This window comes from Ylistrum balloti, unplaced genomic scaffold (genome assembly GCF_031769215.1).
Source record: "Ylistrum balloti isolate Yb309-2 unplaced genomic scaffold, AGI_CSIRO_Ybal_v1 Utg371806, whole genome shotgun sequence".
NCBI lineage: Eukaryota > Metazoa > Mollusca > Bivalvia > Pectinida > Pectinidae > Ylistrum > Ylistrum balloti.
In genome coordinates this window covers 208,208-227,591 of record NW_026782901.1, presented here as the reverse complement: position 1 = coordinate 227,591, position 19,384 = coordinate 208,208, and the positions used below count along the sequence as shown (strand labels likewise).

The 19,384-nt window shown below is 35.0% G+C and overlaps 1 protein-coding gene and 1 non-coding gene across 2 annotated transcripts in view; one reads left to right on the top strand and one right to left on the bottom strand.

The window, feature by feature from the left end:
• LOC132563642 (activating signal cointegrator 1 complex subunit 3-like) overlaps positions 1-16,587 on the bottom strand; it is a 269,825-nt gene extending 253,238 nt beyond the window's left edge. The window contains exons 1-20 of the mRNA XM_060228382.1: positions 16,353-16,587; positions 14,320-14,743; positions 13,671-13,821; positions 13,409-13,520; positions 12,922-12,977; positions 12,617-12,744; positions 12,248-12,389; positions 10,186-10,311; positions 9,655-9,855; positions 8,407-8,547; positions 7,702-7,866; positions 6,979-7,135; positions 6,716-6,807; positions 6,469-6,603; positions 5,878-6,069; positions 4,528-4,752; positions 2,921-3,040; positions 2,300-2,464; positions 1,748-1,834; positions 94-270 (exon numbers count right to left, since the gene is read on the bottom strand). Of these exons, the coding sequence (XP_060084365.1) occupies positions 94-270; positions 1,748-1,834; positions 2,300-2,464; positions 2,921-3,040; positions 4,528-4,752; positions 5,878-6,069; positions 6,469-6,603; positions 6,716-6,807; positions 6,979-7,135; positions 7,702-7,866; positions 8,407-8,547; positions 9,655-9,855; positions 10,186-10,311; positions 12,248-12,389; positions 12,617-12,744; positions 12,922-12,977; positions 13,409-13,520; positions 13,671-13,821; positions 14,320-14,743; positions 16,353-16,587 (3,231 nt within the window). The remainder of the gene's footprint in view (positions 1-93; positions 271-1,747; positions 1,835-2,299; positions 2,465-2,920; positions 3,041-4,527; positions 4,753-5,877; positions 6,070-6,468; positions 6,604-6,715; positions 6,808-6,978; positions 7,136-7,701; positions 7,867-8,406; positions 8,548-9,654; positions 9,856-10,185; positions 10,312-12,247; positions 12,390-12,616; positions 12,745-12,921; positions 12,978-13,408; positions 13,521-13,670; positions 13,822-14,319; positions 14,744-16,352) is intronic.
• Positions 16,588-17,556: 969 nt separating this feature from the next.
• Positions 17,557-17,630, top strand: Trnan-guu (transfer RNA asparagine (anticodon GUU)). Its single transcript has one exon. It is a non-coding gene; the product is annotated as a tRNA-Asn (tRNA).
• Positions 17,631-19,384: the final 1,754 nt, after the last annotated feature.

Here is a 19,384-nt window from a genome sequence, read left to right as displayed (position 1 = left end):
TCCTGATAATTTAGCCATTTTCAAATAATCTCCAATTTGACAAGTCATAAAAATCAGACTGGAGCAGAAATCTGTGCTGGTTGTTACAATTACCTGAGCTACATAAGCCTGGTCGGAGACAAGGGAGAAACTCTCGATATTCATACGCGACACATACACCTGCATGAGGATGTTGACCTTGCCGTATGTATTCTCTACACCTCCCTGTACCTGCATCACACAGGTATCACTCAGAAGGTTGTCCAGTTCATTCATCTCATCCTCTCGTACCTGTCAGACAAACATCCAAGTTGTATACAGGTATAACATTTCTTTAGATCACAGGTACAATCCAACCTTTATTTTGTCCCCAGACTTTAAATACATCGGTGAAACATTTCACTAAACAACAGGTAAAATTTAACCTTTATTTTGTCCCCGGACTTTAAATACATCGGTGAAACATTTCACTAAACAACAGGTACCATTCAACCTTTATTTTGTCCCCGGACTTTAAATACATCGGTGAAACATTTCACTAAACAACAGGTACAATTTAACCTTTATTTTGTCCCCGGACTTTAAATACATCGGTGAAACATTTCACTAAACAACAGGTACCATTCAACCTTTATTTTGTCCCCGGACTTTAAATACATCGGTGAAACATTTCACTAAACAACAGGTACAATTTAACCTTTATTTTGTCCCCGGACTTTAAATACATCGGTGAAACATTTCACTAAACAACAGGTACAATTTAACCTTTATTTTGTCCCCGGACTTTAAATACATCGGTGAAACATTTCACTAAACAACAGGTACAATTTAACCTTTATTTGGTCAAACTCCTGTACTTAAATGGACAGATGAAATATTCCATTAGAACACAGGTACACACTAATCTTCATCTGGTCAAACTCCTGTACTTAAATGGACAGATGTAATATTCTATTAGAACACAGGTACACACTAATCTTTATCTGGTCAAACTCCAAGGACTTAAGTGGACAAGTGTAATATTCTGTTAGAACACAGGTACACACTAATCTTTATCTGGTCAAACTCCTAGGACTTAAGTGGACAAGTGTAATATTCCGTTAGAACACAGGTACACACTAACCTTTATCTGGTCAAACTCCTGTACTTAAATGGACAGGTGTAATATTCCGTTAGAACACAGGTACACACTAACCTTTATCTGGTCAAACTCCTGTACTTAAATGGACAGGTGTAATATTCCGTTAGAACACAGGTACACACTAACCTTTATCTGGTCAAACTCCTGTACTTAAATGGACAGGTGTAATATTCCGTTAGAACACAGGTACACACTAACCTTTATCTGGTCAAACTCCTGTACTTAAATGGACAGGTGTAATATTCCGTTAGAACACAGGTACACACTAACCTTTATCTGGTCAAACTCCTGTACTTAAATGGACAGGTGTAATATTCCGTTAGAACACAGGTACACACTAACCTTTATCTGGTCAAACTCCTGTAAAATGGACAGGTGTAATATTCCGTTAGAACACAGGTACACACTAACCTTTATCTGGTCAAACTCCTGTACTTAAATGGACAGGTGTAATATTCCGTTAGAACACAGGTACACACTAACCTTTATCTGGTCAAACTCCTGTACTTAAATGGACAGGTGTAATATTCCGTTAGAACACAGGTACACACTAACCTTTATCTGGTCAAACTCCTGTACTTAAATGGACAGGTGTAATATTCCGTTAGAACACAGGTACACACTAACCTTTATCTGGTCAAACTCCTGGGACTTTGAGACCATGGCAAATACATCTGCTTCTGTCATCAATGATTTCAGGTTCTCGTTGATTACCTACCCAACAAAAGATAAAGCACTCATTTTATGTTGTAGCTAAGATGTTGTATCTACATTTATTTTTCTTCTATATCATCTTGATACAAAACAGTAATATCAGACTAAGTATCTATAGAATAATACAAATAGTAGTTAACATTCACTCCTTCACCCATCATACGCTCTCTCCAATACCATAATCTTTACCCATCAAAATTCAAAATCAAATTCCCAAACAGACATCTAGATAAAGTGATAAGCATTTCCATTACACTGACTTAAAGAATCTTTCACCCTCTATTTGCATTGTCAATGTAACATCATACTGTCATAAAAGGGGATCTCCCCTCCCAGCATCCCTTCCTCCAACCCCTGGGTAAGAAAAGGAAATTCACCATGCTAACTTTGAGAATACATCCGTATTTGTTAAGAGAAATTAAGATCCCTAACCTCCATCTTCTGCTTTGTAATTCAGACACTTACCTCCACTGTATCATATTTGATGTAGAAGTGACTTGCTATCCTGCCTAAGTCAGTTGATGAGAAGTAGCTTGTTCTCTCATCAAATCTAATCATCCGAGCCTTATCCAGCTTTCTCCCTGCATCCGTAATGAGGTCACGACGATGTGTCTCCAACATGGGATCAGACTGACAACAAAAAAGGAAAAAAAATGAATAAATCTGAAGTATAACTATGGTGATGTTATAAAAAGAATCACCTTACTTGGAAAGTCAAATTATAAGAGTTTGGATATAAACAAAATGTTTCACAATAAACATCAAACTTTTATATACCTACTTGATAAGTAAAAACATTCATCACAGTTTAACTTTTGAATTTTTGTTTTCTTCATAGCATTGCAAAAGTAAAAGGAGAGCTTCGTTTAACCTGGAAGACATATTCTGACATATTTTACAGGGAACTTAACACCCAGCATAATGAAAAGTTTCATTGGAGGGCAACAAAAACTTACTCTAGTTGATTATGAAGTCAAAATACAATGGCAACATATCAATTTTATTTCTTAGCAGTTACCAGAATATTGACATTTCAAGAAAAGTAAAGAATAGAAAATTCCATTCAATCTACACTTTCATACCTACCTCAATTGTGTTGTAGTTAATACCATATACCAGAGGGTTACACTTCATCCGTACATACAGGTATGTGTAGCTGAGCCACTTAACTGCTTCCTCTACATTGGTCACAGTTCCCAAGGCAATCTAAATGACACACAAAAAAACAAGTCAATACTGATGAAATAAACTCAAATCACACTTTTGTAGTTTATACCAGATTTTAGTATAACGGCTTTAGACTTCAACAGATCCAATCAGATTATAGTAAAATGGATTAAGACTTCTAAAGATCCAATCAGATTTTAGTATAACGGCTTTAGACTTCAACAGATCCAATCAGATTATAGTAAAATGGATTAAGACTTCTAAAGATCCAATCAGATTTTAGTATAATGGCTTTAGACTTCAACAGATCCAATCAGATTATAGTAAAATGGATTAAGACTTCTAAAGATCCAATCAGATTTTAGTATAACGGCTTTAGACTTCAACAGATCCAATCAGATTATAGTAAAATGGATTAAGACTTCTAAAGATCCAATCAGATTTTAGTATAATGGCTTTAGACTTCGAAGATTCAATCAGATTATAGTATAATGGCTTTAGACTTCGAAAATTCAATCAGATTATAGTATAATGGCTTTAGACTTCGAAAATTCAATCAGATTATAGTATAATGGCTTTAGACTTCGAAGATTCAATCAGATTATAGTATAATGGCTTTAGACTTCGAAGATTCAATCAGATTATAGTATAATGGCTTTAGACTTCGAAGATTCAATCAGATTATAGTATAATGGCTATAGACTTCTAATGATCCAATCAGATTTTAGTATCTTGGCTTTAGACTTCTAATGATCCAATCAGATTTTAGTATAATTGCTTTAGACTTCTAATGATCCAATCAGATTTTAGTATAATTGCTTTAGACTTCTAATGATCCAATCAGATTTTAGAATAATAGCTTTAGACTTCTAATGATCCAATCAGATTTTAGTATAACAGCTTTAGACTTCTAATGATCCAATCAGATTTTAGTTTAATGGCTTTAGACTTCTAATGATCCAATCAGATTTTAGTTTAATGGCTTTAGACTTCTAATGATCCAATCAGATTTTAGTATAATGGCTATAGACTTCTAATGATCCAATCAGATTTTAGTATAACAGCTTTAGACTTCTAATGATCCAATCAGATTTTAGTTTAATGGCTTTAGACCTCTACAATGATCCAATCTATAGCCCATCATTTTCTACAGCCAAAAACAGCCAGACTCTTGTAATCCTTGTTGAAGCTATCAACTGTGCATCACAGAACCTTACCACACACTTAACATGGACAATGGATCACACCATGCTATCAGATATAATTAGGGACATATTTTTAAGATCAATTAACCATACTTATGTTGTTTCAATGGAATAACAGCAGGTCATCTTTTGGCAAATCCCATAACACCCACTTTAGCATGAAAATGAAACATTGATACAATATGAAGTATGCAGGCACCCCCACCGCCCTCCCATCCAACATCCCATCCCCACCCCCTGTTCCTATCCATATCTGTTTTAAGGTTGTAGGTGAGAATGTGAGGTATGACTCCCTTCCCACTCTCCCCTGTTACTACCCACCTCTGCGTTCAGATTGTCTGTTAGACTGACACAGAACTGACTCTCTATAGGGTTCTGTCTGGTCATCAGTGACAGATAATGAGACAGTTTATCATGTGATGTAATAATGGTTCCATGTCCAAACTTGTCAAACTGAGGGCGTCCAGCTCTACCAAAAATCTGCATTACGTCCAGTATACCAAGATCCACAAATGACCCTTTCTTAGCATCATAAAGTTGGGTACCCTTCAATAGAAATAACACAGTTTCGATATAAAATCAATTGGTATCTACTTTGATAAAGTGAATTATTTTCTATAAATAATATTGATTTCATTTACCAGGACACTGAAACCTACATACAATTGCCAATCGTCCAAAAACTACATATAATTCAGTGAATGCTGGCAGGTATTATACATAAGTTTCATCGTTAACAAATATATCTTAACTTCATCTTTATATCTCACAAACTTACAACACATTATACTTGTAAGTACCTTACCTTGACTTATTTTGCAGAGACCTGTACTTACCTTTCCTGAATTTTTCAGTGAAATTCTTTGCTATCCTTTCCCAGACTTTTGGTTTTATATTTATTTCTTGAAATTTTTAAGTCAGCATATACAATACTGCAAAGGTAGTTTTCTGATGATTCCACAAATAATGTAAAGGATTCTTGATGGTTCAATGAAATACTGTAAAGGTTGTTTTTTATGGTTCAGTGAATACTGGAAAGGTTGTTTTTCATGGTTCAGTGAATACTGGAAAGGTTGTTTTTCATGGTTCAGTGAATACTGGAAAGGTTGTTTTTCATGGTTCAGTGAATACTGTAAAGGTTGTTTTTCATTGTTCAATGAAGGTTGTTTTTTATGGTTCAATGAATACTGTAAAGGTTGTTTTTTATGGTTCAATGAATACTGTAAAGGTTGTTTTTCATGGTTCAGTGAATACTGTAAAGGTTGTTTTTTATGGTTCAATGAATACTGTAAAGGTTGTTTTTTATGGTTCAGTGAATACTGTAAAGGTTGTTTTTCATGGTTCAGTGAATACTGGAAAGGTTGTTTTTAATGGTTCAATGAATACTGGAAAGGTTTTTTTATGGTTCAATGAATACTGTAAAGGTTGTTTTTCATGGTTCAGTGAATACTGTAAAGTTTGTTTTTATGGTTCAATGAATACTGTAAAGGTTGTTTTTTATGGTTCAGTGAATACTGTAAAGGTTGCTGTTTTTTGACCGCTCAATGAAAATTGTTCATTGATAATTCATGTATCTAGTTTTTGCAGTTTTATACCATCCTCATAAAACCCCTCAAAAATAGCATTATTTACTATAAATAAGATTTCTGATGTCTGTGCTCTTTGACCCACCTTTATGATGACAGCATGAGCAGGGAGGTTGACTCCCCAGGCCAGGGTTGCAGTACACACAAGGCACTTGATGAAGCCTTGTGCAAAATAACGCTCCACCAGGTTACGATCTTGTCGAAGCATGCCAGCATGGTGACATCCAAACCCATCTGGGAAAAGTTCCTTCAACTGCTTGTTTCTTGACCTCATCATCTGGACAAAACAGGAGAGAATTATACATATTTGTTTAGTGTACGACATACGTGTGAATGTTCTAGATACTGCCATCTGAAACCTATACTTTTTAGGGTGTCACCTACTGATATTGTGATCAATACAAAACTTGTGCTTTGAGGGCTTTTCATATTGCAAGATGGCATCCCTAAGCTGGATACTCTAACATTTAATTTTTTTAGGGTATCCCCATACTGGGTACTCTCAAACTTTCACTTTTGAGGGCATTCCAATACTGGATACTCTCATACTTACACTTTTGAGGGCATCCCCATACTGGATACTCTCATACTTACACTTTTGAGGGCATCCCCTTACTGGATACTCTCATACTTACACTTTTGAGGGCATCCTCATACTGGATACTCTCATACTTACACTTTTGAGGGCATCCCCATACTGGATACTGTGGTCTGGTACAAAGAATCCACTGTCTCCATTATTTTTGGCCATTTCATTAAGGACGCTTGCTGTCCTGACTGTATCATTACGTGCATGGACAAAAACCATTGTCTACAAAGAAAATACACACATTTCAGTTTTACTGTATTACTTTTTTGTCCATCTGCTTTAACACTAGTCGAAACAGATTATATCAGAGTTTGATCATTTCTTCTAAACATACCTGATAGCCCTTTTTGACTTGTTCCAGGACTTTTTCATAACAGACTGTATTCATGTCCTGTATCTGTTGCATCTTGTTGGTCGACTTTATTCCTAAACACAAATAAGACATGGGTCATGTATGTGTCAACAAGTCACAATACTATTACTCAGAAAATGGTAACTCCATCTAGTTATTCACGTTTAAAAAGGATAAGCTACAATTTTATCTTATATTAAAATAAATATCACATCTCAACTAAACAATACTAAAACATTCCTCACCAATGAAGGTTTGTCCAAGAGGCACAGGTCTGAAGCGACCATCAAAGAAGAAGAGACCTAGATATGGGTTGACATGGAGAAAGCGAGCCACATCTAGGTAGTTAGGTAAGGTAGCAGATAGACCAATGATACGGATCATGTTCTGGGAACTCTCCACCTGTCCAAAAGGAGGTAAATAAAACATGTATTCCTATATACTATTTCCATCATATATAGAGAGGATCTTATGTAGGTATCAATGTAATATGGAATTTATTTTATGCCATTGACTTAAATCCATATTATATTGGCATGAACGTACGATTCTATGGGTCAAACAAACTATATTTCTCTAAAAAGTAAAACTCCGATTAATTTCCATGCAAGATGAATCTATTTTAACACGAACAGCACGTTTTTCAATGCTAATAAAATCATGTGGCATCATGACAGTTTATTTATGACAGCACAATAATGTTATTACACATGCGACAGACCAGTTATATAACAAAAACAAATGAATGTGATTATCTTGTAAATCAGCATAACTTTGGAAGTGTCCAGTCTATATCAAAGTTTGGGTCAATCTTGAAACATGAGAGATCAAAATTGATACACAATACTGAAATACTAGTTCAAAATACAGTATTTTCTTCTCATTAATTGCATAAAAAAGTAAAAATAATATGTGTTCATTTAATGATTCTGTCTTGTATCTTTGTAAATATATTTCAATGTGTTCACCTGGCGAATTGTCCGAGCAACCAGGCTTTCTATGACAGCCCCTCGGTCATCATGAAGAAGGTGCACCTCGTCAATGATGAGTAATTTGACAAGCTGGGCCAGGGCCACATCTCCTGTGCTCTTCCTTGTAACCACATCCCACTTCTCTGGGGTCGTCACTAACATCTACAGCAACAAAAGGTCAAGGTCAAATACAACTTGAAAAAGATTATAGCATAACAAAAGGTCTTAATACCCATCACCTTTTATCATGTTTTTCCTGGATAAAAATTCATCATATTTTATGGTTGGATCCCAGTCATACAAATTTAAACACTGTGTTATAAGTCTTCCTTTCACAATAAAAAAAATGGAGATAATACAGGTATATTACAGGTATACAGGTAAGCAGGCATACAGGCAATGTACCTGTTTATGGTTTCATATGCTAACACACACTTGTAACACATTTATTTTTCATACAAAAGACATATCTGGTGATTTATCAAAGTCACAACGAAAAAATCACTTGAAATTAATGGCTTATCAAGTATGAATAGTTGACAAAATTATCATCATACAGTGCTACATCTAGTACAAGAAATTCTATGCAGGATTGGAGAATAAAGGAAACTCAAAATAGGAAAATCCTGTTCAACGTACGAGAAATACAGGTATTATTTGACTTTTCATATACATTTAATACATTTTCAGTAGATACTATACCTGTGTTTTGAGTATCTCTGCCTTTGTCAGCTGCATGTCTCCTGTAAGTTCTCGCACAGCGATCCCCAAGGATTCAAGGCGATTCCCAAAGTTTCGCACCATCTCAGCAGCCAGTGCCTTCATCGGGGCTACATACACTATCTGTATCATACAAGGGATACATACACTTTTTATATCATATCAGGGATACATTCACTATCTATAAGACATAGGGGGCACATACTATCTGTATCATATAGGGGGCACATACTATCTGTATCATATAGGGGATACATACACTTTCTGTATCATACTGGGGATACATACACTATCTGTATCATATAGGGGAAACATATACTATCTATATCATACAGGGGATGCATACACTGTATGATATTGGGGATACATACACTATCTGTATCATACAGGGGATATATACACTATCTGTATCATATAGGGGAAACATACACTTTCTGTATCATACAGGGGATACATACACTACCTGTATCATGTAGGGGATACATACACTACCTGTATCATATAGGGGATACATACACTACCTGTATCATATAGGGGATACATACACTATCTGTATCATATAGGGGATACATACACTTTCTGTATCATATAGGGGATACATACACTATCTGTATCATATAGGGGATACATACACTATCTGTATCATATAGGGGATACATACTATCTATATCATACAGGGGATACATACACTATCTGTATCTTATAGGGGATACATACACTACCTGTATCATATAGGGGATACATACACTATCTGTATCATACAGGGGATATATACACTATCTGTATCATATAGGGGAAACATACACTTTCTGTATCATACAGGGGATACATACACTACCTGTATCATATAGGGGATACATACACTACCTGTATCATATAGGGGATACATACACTATCTGTATCATACAGGGGATACATACACTTTCTGTATCATATAGGGGATACATACACTATCTGTATCATATAGGGGATACATACACTGTCTGTATCATATAGGGGATACATACACTATCTGTATCATATAGGGGATACATACACTTTCTGTATCATACAGGGGATACATACACTTTCTGTATCTTATAGGGGATACATACACTACCTGTATCATTTTGGGTAAACATTCACTTTTTATATCATATATCTGTATGATATAGGGGGCACACACTATCTGTATTATAAAAATAATCCTTTTTGATAACTTCTTGTGAGATGTGCTATAAGTATACTGACCTTGAATTCATCCTTTTTGATAACACCTTGTGAGATGTGCTGTTTAAGTTCATGAAGGATGGTTAACATGGCAATGTTAGTTTTACCAGCACCTGTAGGGGCACAGATTAACAGGTTCTCATTCGTCTTGTAGGCCGCCTCAAACACTATTGATTGGATGCGATTGAGGGATGTTGTTCCTTTGAATGCCATCTGGCCAATCTGTGGTGGATTAAGATTTATTGTTACAATATTGTTCAATAAGCTTCTACACAAACATTTCTGATTTTTTATACATATATCTTACTATATATCAATAAGTGTAATAGTTCACAGTAAAATATAATGATTGAAAGTGTTTAATCAGCATATACCTATATTCTAACATCATAATTGAAAGAATTTAGCCTTTTTCATGATAAACATATAATAAATGAGCTCAGCGTACTTAAGAACAATCACTATGACACTTTTTTAAAAGCATAAAATATAGCACTCAAAAAACTACATAGCACATGAGTTTGAGTTGGAAATAAAATATGAATAACAGACCTCATCAAGACTTGCAATAGGAACTCTCCTTTCTCCTACAGTAAGAGATGTAGCCTCCGTGTGAGGAATGTAGACCTCCTCATAAAGTTTATGTGTTGTCCGTTTGAAGGAATCGGGAAGTACCAACTAATTTGTAAAAAAATAAATTCACATACATGTTTATCAGTCTCTCATATAGTACAGTCTTATCAGCTGATCAGTCAACATATAATCTATTGTCTTCTCTAAAATTTCCACTTGTTAGAAGCAACTCAGGTGAATTGAACATAAATGTACATCATACAAACTCAAAAATGTTGATTATTTCTTCCAATTCAAATGTAACTAAACTTGATATCCCCTTTAGTCCAACCGAAAACAAATGAGTTAAATATCATTTTAACTCAAAGAAATGCAGTGGATATCCCACCTGCCCCAAACAGATGGGTTGTATATCCTCTTAACTCAAACAGATGGGTTGTATATCCTCTTAACTCAAACAGATGGGGTGTATATCCTCTTAACTCAAACAGATGGGTTGTATATCCTCTTAACTCAAACAGATGGGTTGTATATCCTCTTAACTCAAACAGATGGGTTGTATATCCTCTTAACTCAAACAGATGGGTTGTATATCCTCATAACTCAAACAGATGGGTTGTATATCCTCTTAACTCAAACAGATGGGGTGTATATCCTCTTAACTCAAACAGATGGGTTGTATATCCTCTTAACTCAAACAGATGGGTTGTATATCCTCTTAACTCAAACAGATGGGTTGTATATCCTCTTAACTCAAACAGATGGGTTGTATATCCTCTTAACTCAAACAGATGGGTTGTATATCCTCTTAACTCAAACAGATGGGTTGTATATCCTCTTAACTCAAACAGATGGGTTGTATATCCTCTTAACTCAAACAGATGGGTTGTATATCCTCATAACTCCAACAGATGGGGTGTATATCCTCTTAACTCAAACAGATGGGTTGTATATCCTCTTAACTCAAACAGATGGGTTGTATATCCTCTTAACTCAAACAGATGGGGTATATATCCTCTTAACTCAAACAGATGGGTTGTATATCCTCTTAACTCAAACAGATGGGTTGTATATCCTCTTAACTCAAACAGATGGGTTGTATATCCTCTTAACTCAAACAGATGGGTTGTATATCCTCTTAACTCAAACAGATGGGTTGTATATCCTCTTAACTCAAACAGATGGGTTGTTTATCCTCTTAACTCAAACAGATGGGTTGTATATCCTCTTAACTCAAACAGATGGGTTGTATATCCTCTTAACTCAAACAGATGGGTTGTATATCCTCTTAACTCAAACAGATGGGTTGTATATCCTCTTAACTCAAACAGATGGGTTGTATATCCTCTTAACTCAAACAGATGGGTTGTATATCCTCTTAACTCAAACAGATGGGTTGTAGATCCTCATAACTCAAACAGACGGGTTGTATATGCGATTAACTCAAACAGATGGGTTAATATCCTTCTTAAGATACCCCTTTTGATTCAACAGATTAAATGCATATATCTTCTAACTCAAACATGTCAGCTTGAATATACTTTTTACACAAACAAGTTGAATATCATTCTGAACTCAAACAGATGAGTTAAATATCCACCTTAAACAAATGTGTTGAATATCCCTCATAACTCTTACAAATGAGCTCAACATCCCTCCTAACTCGAACAGAAATGAGTTGGATTTCTACTCTGACTCAATTATAACTCAAACAATTGCATTGAATATCTCTTTTATCCCTCATTCTAAATCAAACAAATGAGTTGGAAGTTTATTCTAACTTAATAAAAGAGAACTTCAATATGATTTATAACTAAACATATACCAGTTTAACACATTTTCTAACTCAATTATGGATGACTTTACTCACCTGAAACAAATGAATACTAACTGTGGTTTTTTATTCATAAAATGCTCACATCACAATATTTTAACTATCACGGCAAATTTATTCATCATCTAAAATATCCTATGTGTGGTAATATCACATAGGTACAAGTATTTCATATGAAAATCATTACAGAGAGTTCCAAGAACATACCTTGGTCCCTCCCACATAAGCTGAGGATTGCCGGGCCTCCTCCATAGAGTCATATACATTTGGATATTTCTCCCTGGCACGAGGCTGGAAGGACCGGTCAGAAAATAGTGGCGCCATCACTGCTGACTTCAGTGCTGCCTCTCTAATCATAATACCAAACAGAAATATTTTCAAAAACAATCGAAGTGTGCTAAGAGGTTACACTCACAACATCAAAAATCAAGAAATTAAAATCATCATACAGCGTTTTTTACATTTAGAATTTCAAATTTTTATGTTCATATTCAACATTATTATAAAAAAAAACATCTGGGGTTGCAATTGTCAAGCAAATGAAAAAGTTTTATTTAAACATGGATTTATCCTGACCTTTGACTGCGCAGCTCCTGAGGATTAAAGCTTGCAATATCTCCTTCTTCCTCCTGCCAACCTCCCTTCTTATCAAAACGTTTCTCATCCTTCCTCAGCTGTTTCATCAGCTTCCTCTCTTGTTCAGTCTGGAAGTGTGAACATGAACCTCAACAAAGCAGTCACCTAATTTGAGGACTTACATGATCTGATTGTTGTAACTTTGTCAAAAGAGAAAAAGTGATCTTTGGAAATGTTTGAAAATAGTCAACAATATCTTTAATCAGCTGACAGTTTCCCTATGAACAAAGAGAGATAACACTCACCTGGACAATGACCTGACAACCATAAGCAGGCTTGTTTCCACCATCACCTTTTCTTCCTAGGAGTGAAAAAGCATTCTAGCATTTTTTTTATCTTCAATGTCAATGAATTAAAATTGTAACTCTAAATCTGTGATGAATTTTGAAAAATGCATTTAAAGCCAAAGCATACATTTTTTTCTGTCATATTCAAAACAATTCATTCATCAAGCAGAATGCTTTGGAAATTTTTTCTGCAAATTTTTGAAGTGCAAGAAATAACTTGTAGATATTAGAAAATAAATTTACATTAAATATATAAGAAGATTTTCAGGTACATGTATACACTATCATAATGGAGGGTCTGGAATGAGTAAGGGCTATTCTGTTAAACCATTACATAATGGAGGGTCTGGAATGAGTAAGGGCTATTCTGTTAAACCATTACATAGTCTTGTGATGGAAGGTTCTTATTTTTGGGTTTTCATCTTGTGTTTAAACTTACGTGCACCATTAGGCCTGACAGAGGGGTCAGAGGTCATAGAACTTTGTATGACCCCTGTCCTGTTCTGAAGCAAAGTTTCTATCAGCTCAAATCGATCAAATCCCAGGAGTTCAAACAACTGTTGAAAATATAAAGAAAGGTTTCCTACACCTTGAATTCATTCAATTTCATTATATATAAATATTCATATTATATTATTACCAAAAAAAATCAACACAGAAGAGGAGTCTGGCTGGAACAAGGAGTAACTGAGATTTTCAAAACTTACATCGTTTTGCAATTCTGGGTCTGTCTTGGAGGAGATAAGAACATCAAAAATTGTAGAACTGATGTCCTCTGTAGTCATTCCCAAGGCTGAGTCACCAGTAGGGTAGTACTTACTGACCTCTCTCTGTAGCCATCCAGCATCATATTGGGAGCTAGTCAAAATAAGGTAAATATTTAAAATCAGATGACAACATTTTAGAAAACTTCCCATATCTGTTTCCAATATCTTCTAAAGAGCTAAACAAACAAAAGACGACAAAACAAAATTTCTAAATATTTAAATAAGTATGAAGCTTTGTGTATCCTGATAACTTGATGTTGGACTGTGGTCTTATTACAACAAGGCTAATGAAATATCTACTTACTAAACAGTACAATATAGTAAGCTGCATTTTCTCCATGTCCAATCATACATTAAACTCCTATTACCTACAGCATTCTCATCCCAAGGAATATATCTTTACTGGAATAACCCTTGGTTGCAGGACTTGAACTTGGTTCACCACTTTGAAGTAAATTACAGCATAATATAAGTGACTTCAAGAAATTTATGAACCAAGGTTACAGTTATCTTTTGTGAGAGAGTAAAGTTGCCATCACTACAAAGCAGCTGCTTCTTGTACCAGTAACCTAATGTGACAGAATAATACCTGGTCGTCAGTGGTGTGTTTCCTTTCTTTGAGTGCTGAGCCGGTCTACTGTCAGAATATTTTAGATCTAGGTCCCGATGATCCGCTTCATCACTGTCTGATTCTGAACTTGACAAACATTCTACTGATGACATCAAAAATGAAAATTTTATACTTTGTCCAAATTCCTTGACAGAAGCCTCTCCCTCAGCCTCCTCTCGCATCTGGTTGTCCAGCAACAGTTCTGCATCCTCAGGCATCCAGGAGACTATTTTTCTGACAATGGAACAAGCTTTTGAAGCAGCTGTAGCCGGAAATGGTCCAAAGATGTTCCTCAGTTTGTTTGCCTCTTTACTGCTCACTGTGTCCATGGTCGCACATTTAAACAAGCTGAACAGGAAGGCTGCTGCTCCTTCTACAGTCTCTAAAGAAGCCTCCTGTCCAACTAAACACAGTGTTACAGATAGTAATATTGCAACATACAATATAAATGTACTTATTATTATCAATTACAGTGAATCCTCAATAATCTGGAGGCCAAAAAATCCGAAATCGGGAACAAATTTCCGTAGTGTTATTTGTACTCATCAGTATGCAGTGCATATTGTTTTCAGAACGTATACTTTGTCAAACATTCTGAGTAAATAATCGCTAATGTTTTCTCGCAGATGTTTGAAAATCGTCTGTGAAAATTGAAAATGGACTTCAATGAATTAACAACTTTTACTTCTGTAATTTTACACAATATGTGTATTGTAATTAAAAACGCACATTAGTAACACATTAATAAACACCTGTATTTGCAATAAATGCTGTGTGTAGAACATAAATACTCTTTAGAATTAGTTACATTGTCTGTAGGTTATAATACCTAAGATATAGTAGTAATTGTAGAAAATTCTTTATCATTTGATGAACACATCAGTACACAGGTCAAAAAAGCAAACTCTATGTTTGCACTAATAAGGAGAACGTTTCAATTTCTCAATGAACATAGCTTCCCATTATTGTACAAAACAATGGTTAGGGTTCATCTGGAACATTCTATTACTGTATGGCATCCATATAAAGTCAAACATATAGATATGATCGAGGCAGTGCAACGGAGAGCAACAAAACAGGATTTAAGGAACTGACTTATTCGGAGGGACTGAAATGCCTAAAATTACAAACATTGGCACTCAGGAGGATGCGTGGGGATATGATTGAAGTCTTTAAAATTATGAACAATTTTTGTGATAGCAACGCTGCTGGTTTCCTTAAATTGTGGATCGACAAAGTTCAAATTCAGCGGACAAGGGGTCACTCCAAAAAACTTTACATGCAGCACTGTAAACTTGACATCAGGAAACATTTTTTTGCTTTGTGTGTGGTCAAAATATGGAACAATCTTCCGGAGTATATTGTATCGGCACCAACAGTTAACTCTTTCAAAAATCGATTAGACGAACACTGGGCAAATCAAGAACTGGTATATAATTATAAAGCAGAAATTCTGTAGTTCCTGGATCTGACATCTCAAATGACAATAATTATAAACATTATCATTGTATCACTGAGACCGGTATAGAGGATCGTAACGATCCTGCACTGGTAATAAACTAAACTAATACCAAGGGAGGTAACTCAATTTATCTTGGCAAGTTTACTAAATTTGGCAGTCCAGAAAACTTGTAACCCTAACGACTTTCGCCACGAACAAAGGTGTTTCAATTATCGAGGGTCCATGTTATATCCTAGTAAGAAACCTGATACTTTTAAACACAAAAAACAAAATGAAAACCAAGAGAATTTCATAAAGATACTCATAAAAATATACATAATTATGATGCAATAACGAAATGTTTGTCTGGATTCATCATAAATATGTTTCTGAGAGATATTTAGTATGTCTAAACATATCATGCATACTTGTTGTGGAAGAAAATGAAAACTTCTTTAAATTTTAAACAGTTGTTCTGTTTATACAGAGAAGAATATGTGGTCTTATGAGCAGGTTATTCTAAACCTGAAAAAATTGGTTTCAAATACTTTCTATGATTATATGATATTACCGATGTTTCTGGCACATTGAGACAAGTCTCTCAGTGCCGCCTTTATGTCAGACCCTGAAGCATCCACTTCCTTCCTGATCTGAGAACAAAGCATATTCCATGACTGACTGTTACTCTGTTTTTCTGCCACCAGGTGACGCTTCTGTTGCAGATCACTTTGTTGAATGTTGGTTGGCGATGCACTAAGGCCAGAGAAGGCTCGGATGGCCCCCGTCAGACGAGGAAGAGTACTCATCAGTTGTTTTGGGTCACCATATAAATGCAAGACTGCAATACACAAGAAAACTGTTCATAAATAACTCACAATGAGATTATTGTATGTTCCTGATTCTAGAAAGTTTTCATTTGATACATCCATCAATATAATAAGGGGATATCAGCTGTATTAATTGGTCAAGCAGCTAAGACATTCTGTAAGATTATAGACAGTTCAAAGATTTCTGACTAACTAACCCTGATATTTGGATAAATTGTCACCAAGTTACACTTTAATAGTAAGTGTATTTTGTACATGTATCTGTGAGTGAATGACTATATCTCTTATACCTGTGTTGTTTACTTGTATGCATATACCCATACTGTTGTCGAGGTACTGGTAGGGCGATCGATTTTAGCCACCTTACCTGTGCAGCCAGTAAGGGTACATGCTATATTCAAGCTGTATGCTGGTCACTGCACAAGCCCCGAACAAATAATTGCTGACAATATGCTATTTGTCACCATGTCTTATTTGTTATAACAGACTAAATTAGAGATCAAAGACAAATGTACAAAGTGTTGTTGTATCTCAGAAAGCACAAAATATTGAGTGATACCTAATAATGCGGGTCTTTCCACTTCAAACGCAGGCAAAATCCCTTACAAGAAATGGTTGGCGGGATTCAATCTTCAGAATGAGATTGCAGGATGGTGGGAAGGGGCAGTAAGAGTGAAACGCACGTGAAAACCAAATGGAGTTGATGTCAGCTGCTGTTGACCAAAATTTTACATTTCATTTTTCAGTTGGATTATTTCCAAATTGTTTCGTAATCAGTTCACGTCTATTTAAAACTTACTTTTTTGTCGGGCGTCCCTAAGATTTCGATTAGCTTTCACAATCGTCCGTCACCGGAAGTAGTTACCGGAAGCATGTGTTAGCTGTCAGACTGAAAAATCTGTATCTTCCAGATTCTTGACATTTTGTAACCATTTACACTGTCAATACGTCTCCGTGGCGCAATCGGTTAGCGCGTTCGGCTGTTAACCGAAAGGTTGGTGGTTCAAGCCCACCCGGGGACGGTATGTTATTTTCGTTTTTCTTTTTTTTTTCGTCATTGTGAAATAATAAACCTTTGACAAAAGAAAAAAAAAAAAAAAACTCCCATAACTGCCAGGATCATTTTGAGGCTGAGTAGACTGAGTATGTTGGTTGACTTTGAGTATATAAAAAATACATAGTACAACGTTTGAACAGATAAGATTTATATTAATATATGTAATAATTTTTGCATTAAAGATAGATGTAGGTGAAAATGTGACCGATCATACACTTACTCACATATACATTATTATTCTGATTAAGATGCATATTTCATAAGACGTAGGGTTTTCAGAATAAACATACATTGTATCTACATAGAGATCTCTGATTAATTTGATAAGTATGTGATTTTTTTCCATAATCCATCTTTGTTTAAATTAATAATTTCTTATGTTTTATCAAACTGTCATATGCACAACCAAAAAAAAAAAAAATGCAAAACAAACAAAAACACAAACAAAAACAAACAAAAATAATTAATATTTTCTAAAATGGGACACATTATTTATGAAGCTAGAAGAACTGGAAGTAAAAATAAAGTTCATTCATTCAATAAAACCTGTGTATAGCAAGTGGGAGCCACCTTACAGTACACAGCGTCATATTACCATTCATATTATAACAGGATGTGCCGGATATGTCAGAAGTGTGAGGAGCTGTCTATCACTGACTTTGACTTGAGCCATTTTGTTGGACATTGAGATGTGAATATCATTTTCGTAACAAAGATGATATAATTAAATAAAGTGAAATATCATATAACTTACATAAGTTAATTGCAAAATTAATCGGCTTTTTAAAGCCATCATTTAAAATATATATATTTTCTTCATATTTCCAACTGAAAGTGGTACACAACCTGCTATAGGGTGGTATATCAGTTCACGGATAGTGTAAATAGCTTAAACATGCATTTTGTTTTCAAAAGTTAACAGAAATTATTTGTCACGAAGTTAGCACTATCAATTTCTTTTCTGCTACTGTATATTTTGGAAGAAATGGTTATGTAAGTTTTTGAGAAAATGATTAAAATTCCTTCACATTACAAAGAGCTATCTACAGGCAGTTCTTGTCCCTCTGTATTATATGTCCTTTCTCAATAGAAACCAGTCGCAGATCCAGGATTTTGGAAAAGGGGCGACAGTTATGGACCCGTTATCCCTACGCAGTGCAATGCAGTTTGAGCCTTGCTTCAAAATTTGTGTCCTAAATATAAAATAATAACTTTTCTTGCTATAGAAAGTCAACCAATAGCTGAACCCCTTGTATTGGTTGACATTAGTAAAACAAAAAACTAAAATTTAACTTTATTCTGAAAATTAAAAACTGAGGTGAATTATAAATAAATACTGACATGGACTTAGATATAAGCATTTATGAATGCATATGATTGAAAACGGACCATATTATCTTGTATGTTAACAAAACCTTACCTTCAAAATATTGATGGACGAATCAGGGATATATATACATCCTTGGACATGAACGGAGTACCATCCAGTACTCTGCTGTTGACCAATACACTATTTGAATGCTTTCTTGACTGAATTAATCTTTATAAATTCTTTGAAGTATTTGTTTATTTTTAAACCATTTTACATACTTCTGAAGCATGCCAAAACATTGACAAGTGTGAGTTTCTTTAACATTTGATTTCATACTTTGGAAGTCATTAAAAGCCTGCTCAAGTGCTGAAGCAAAGTGGTGTATCGATGAACTTAACACATTGATT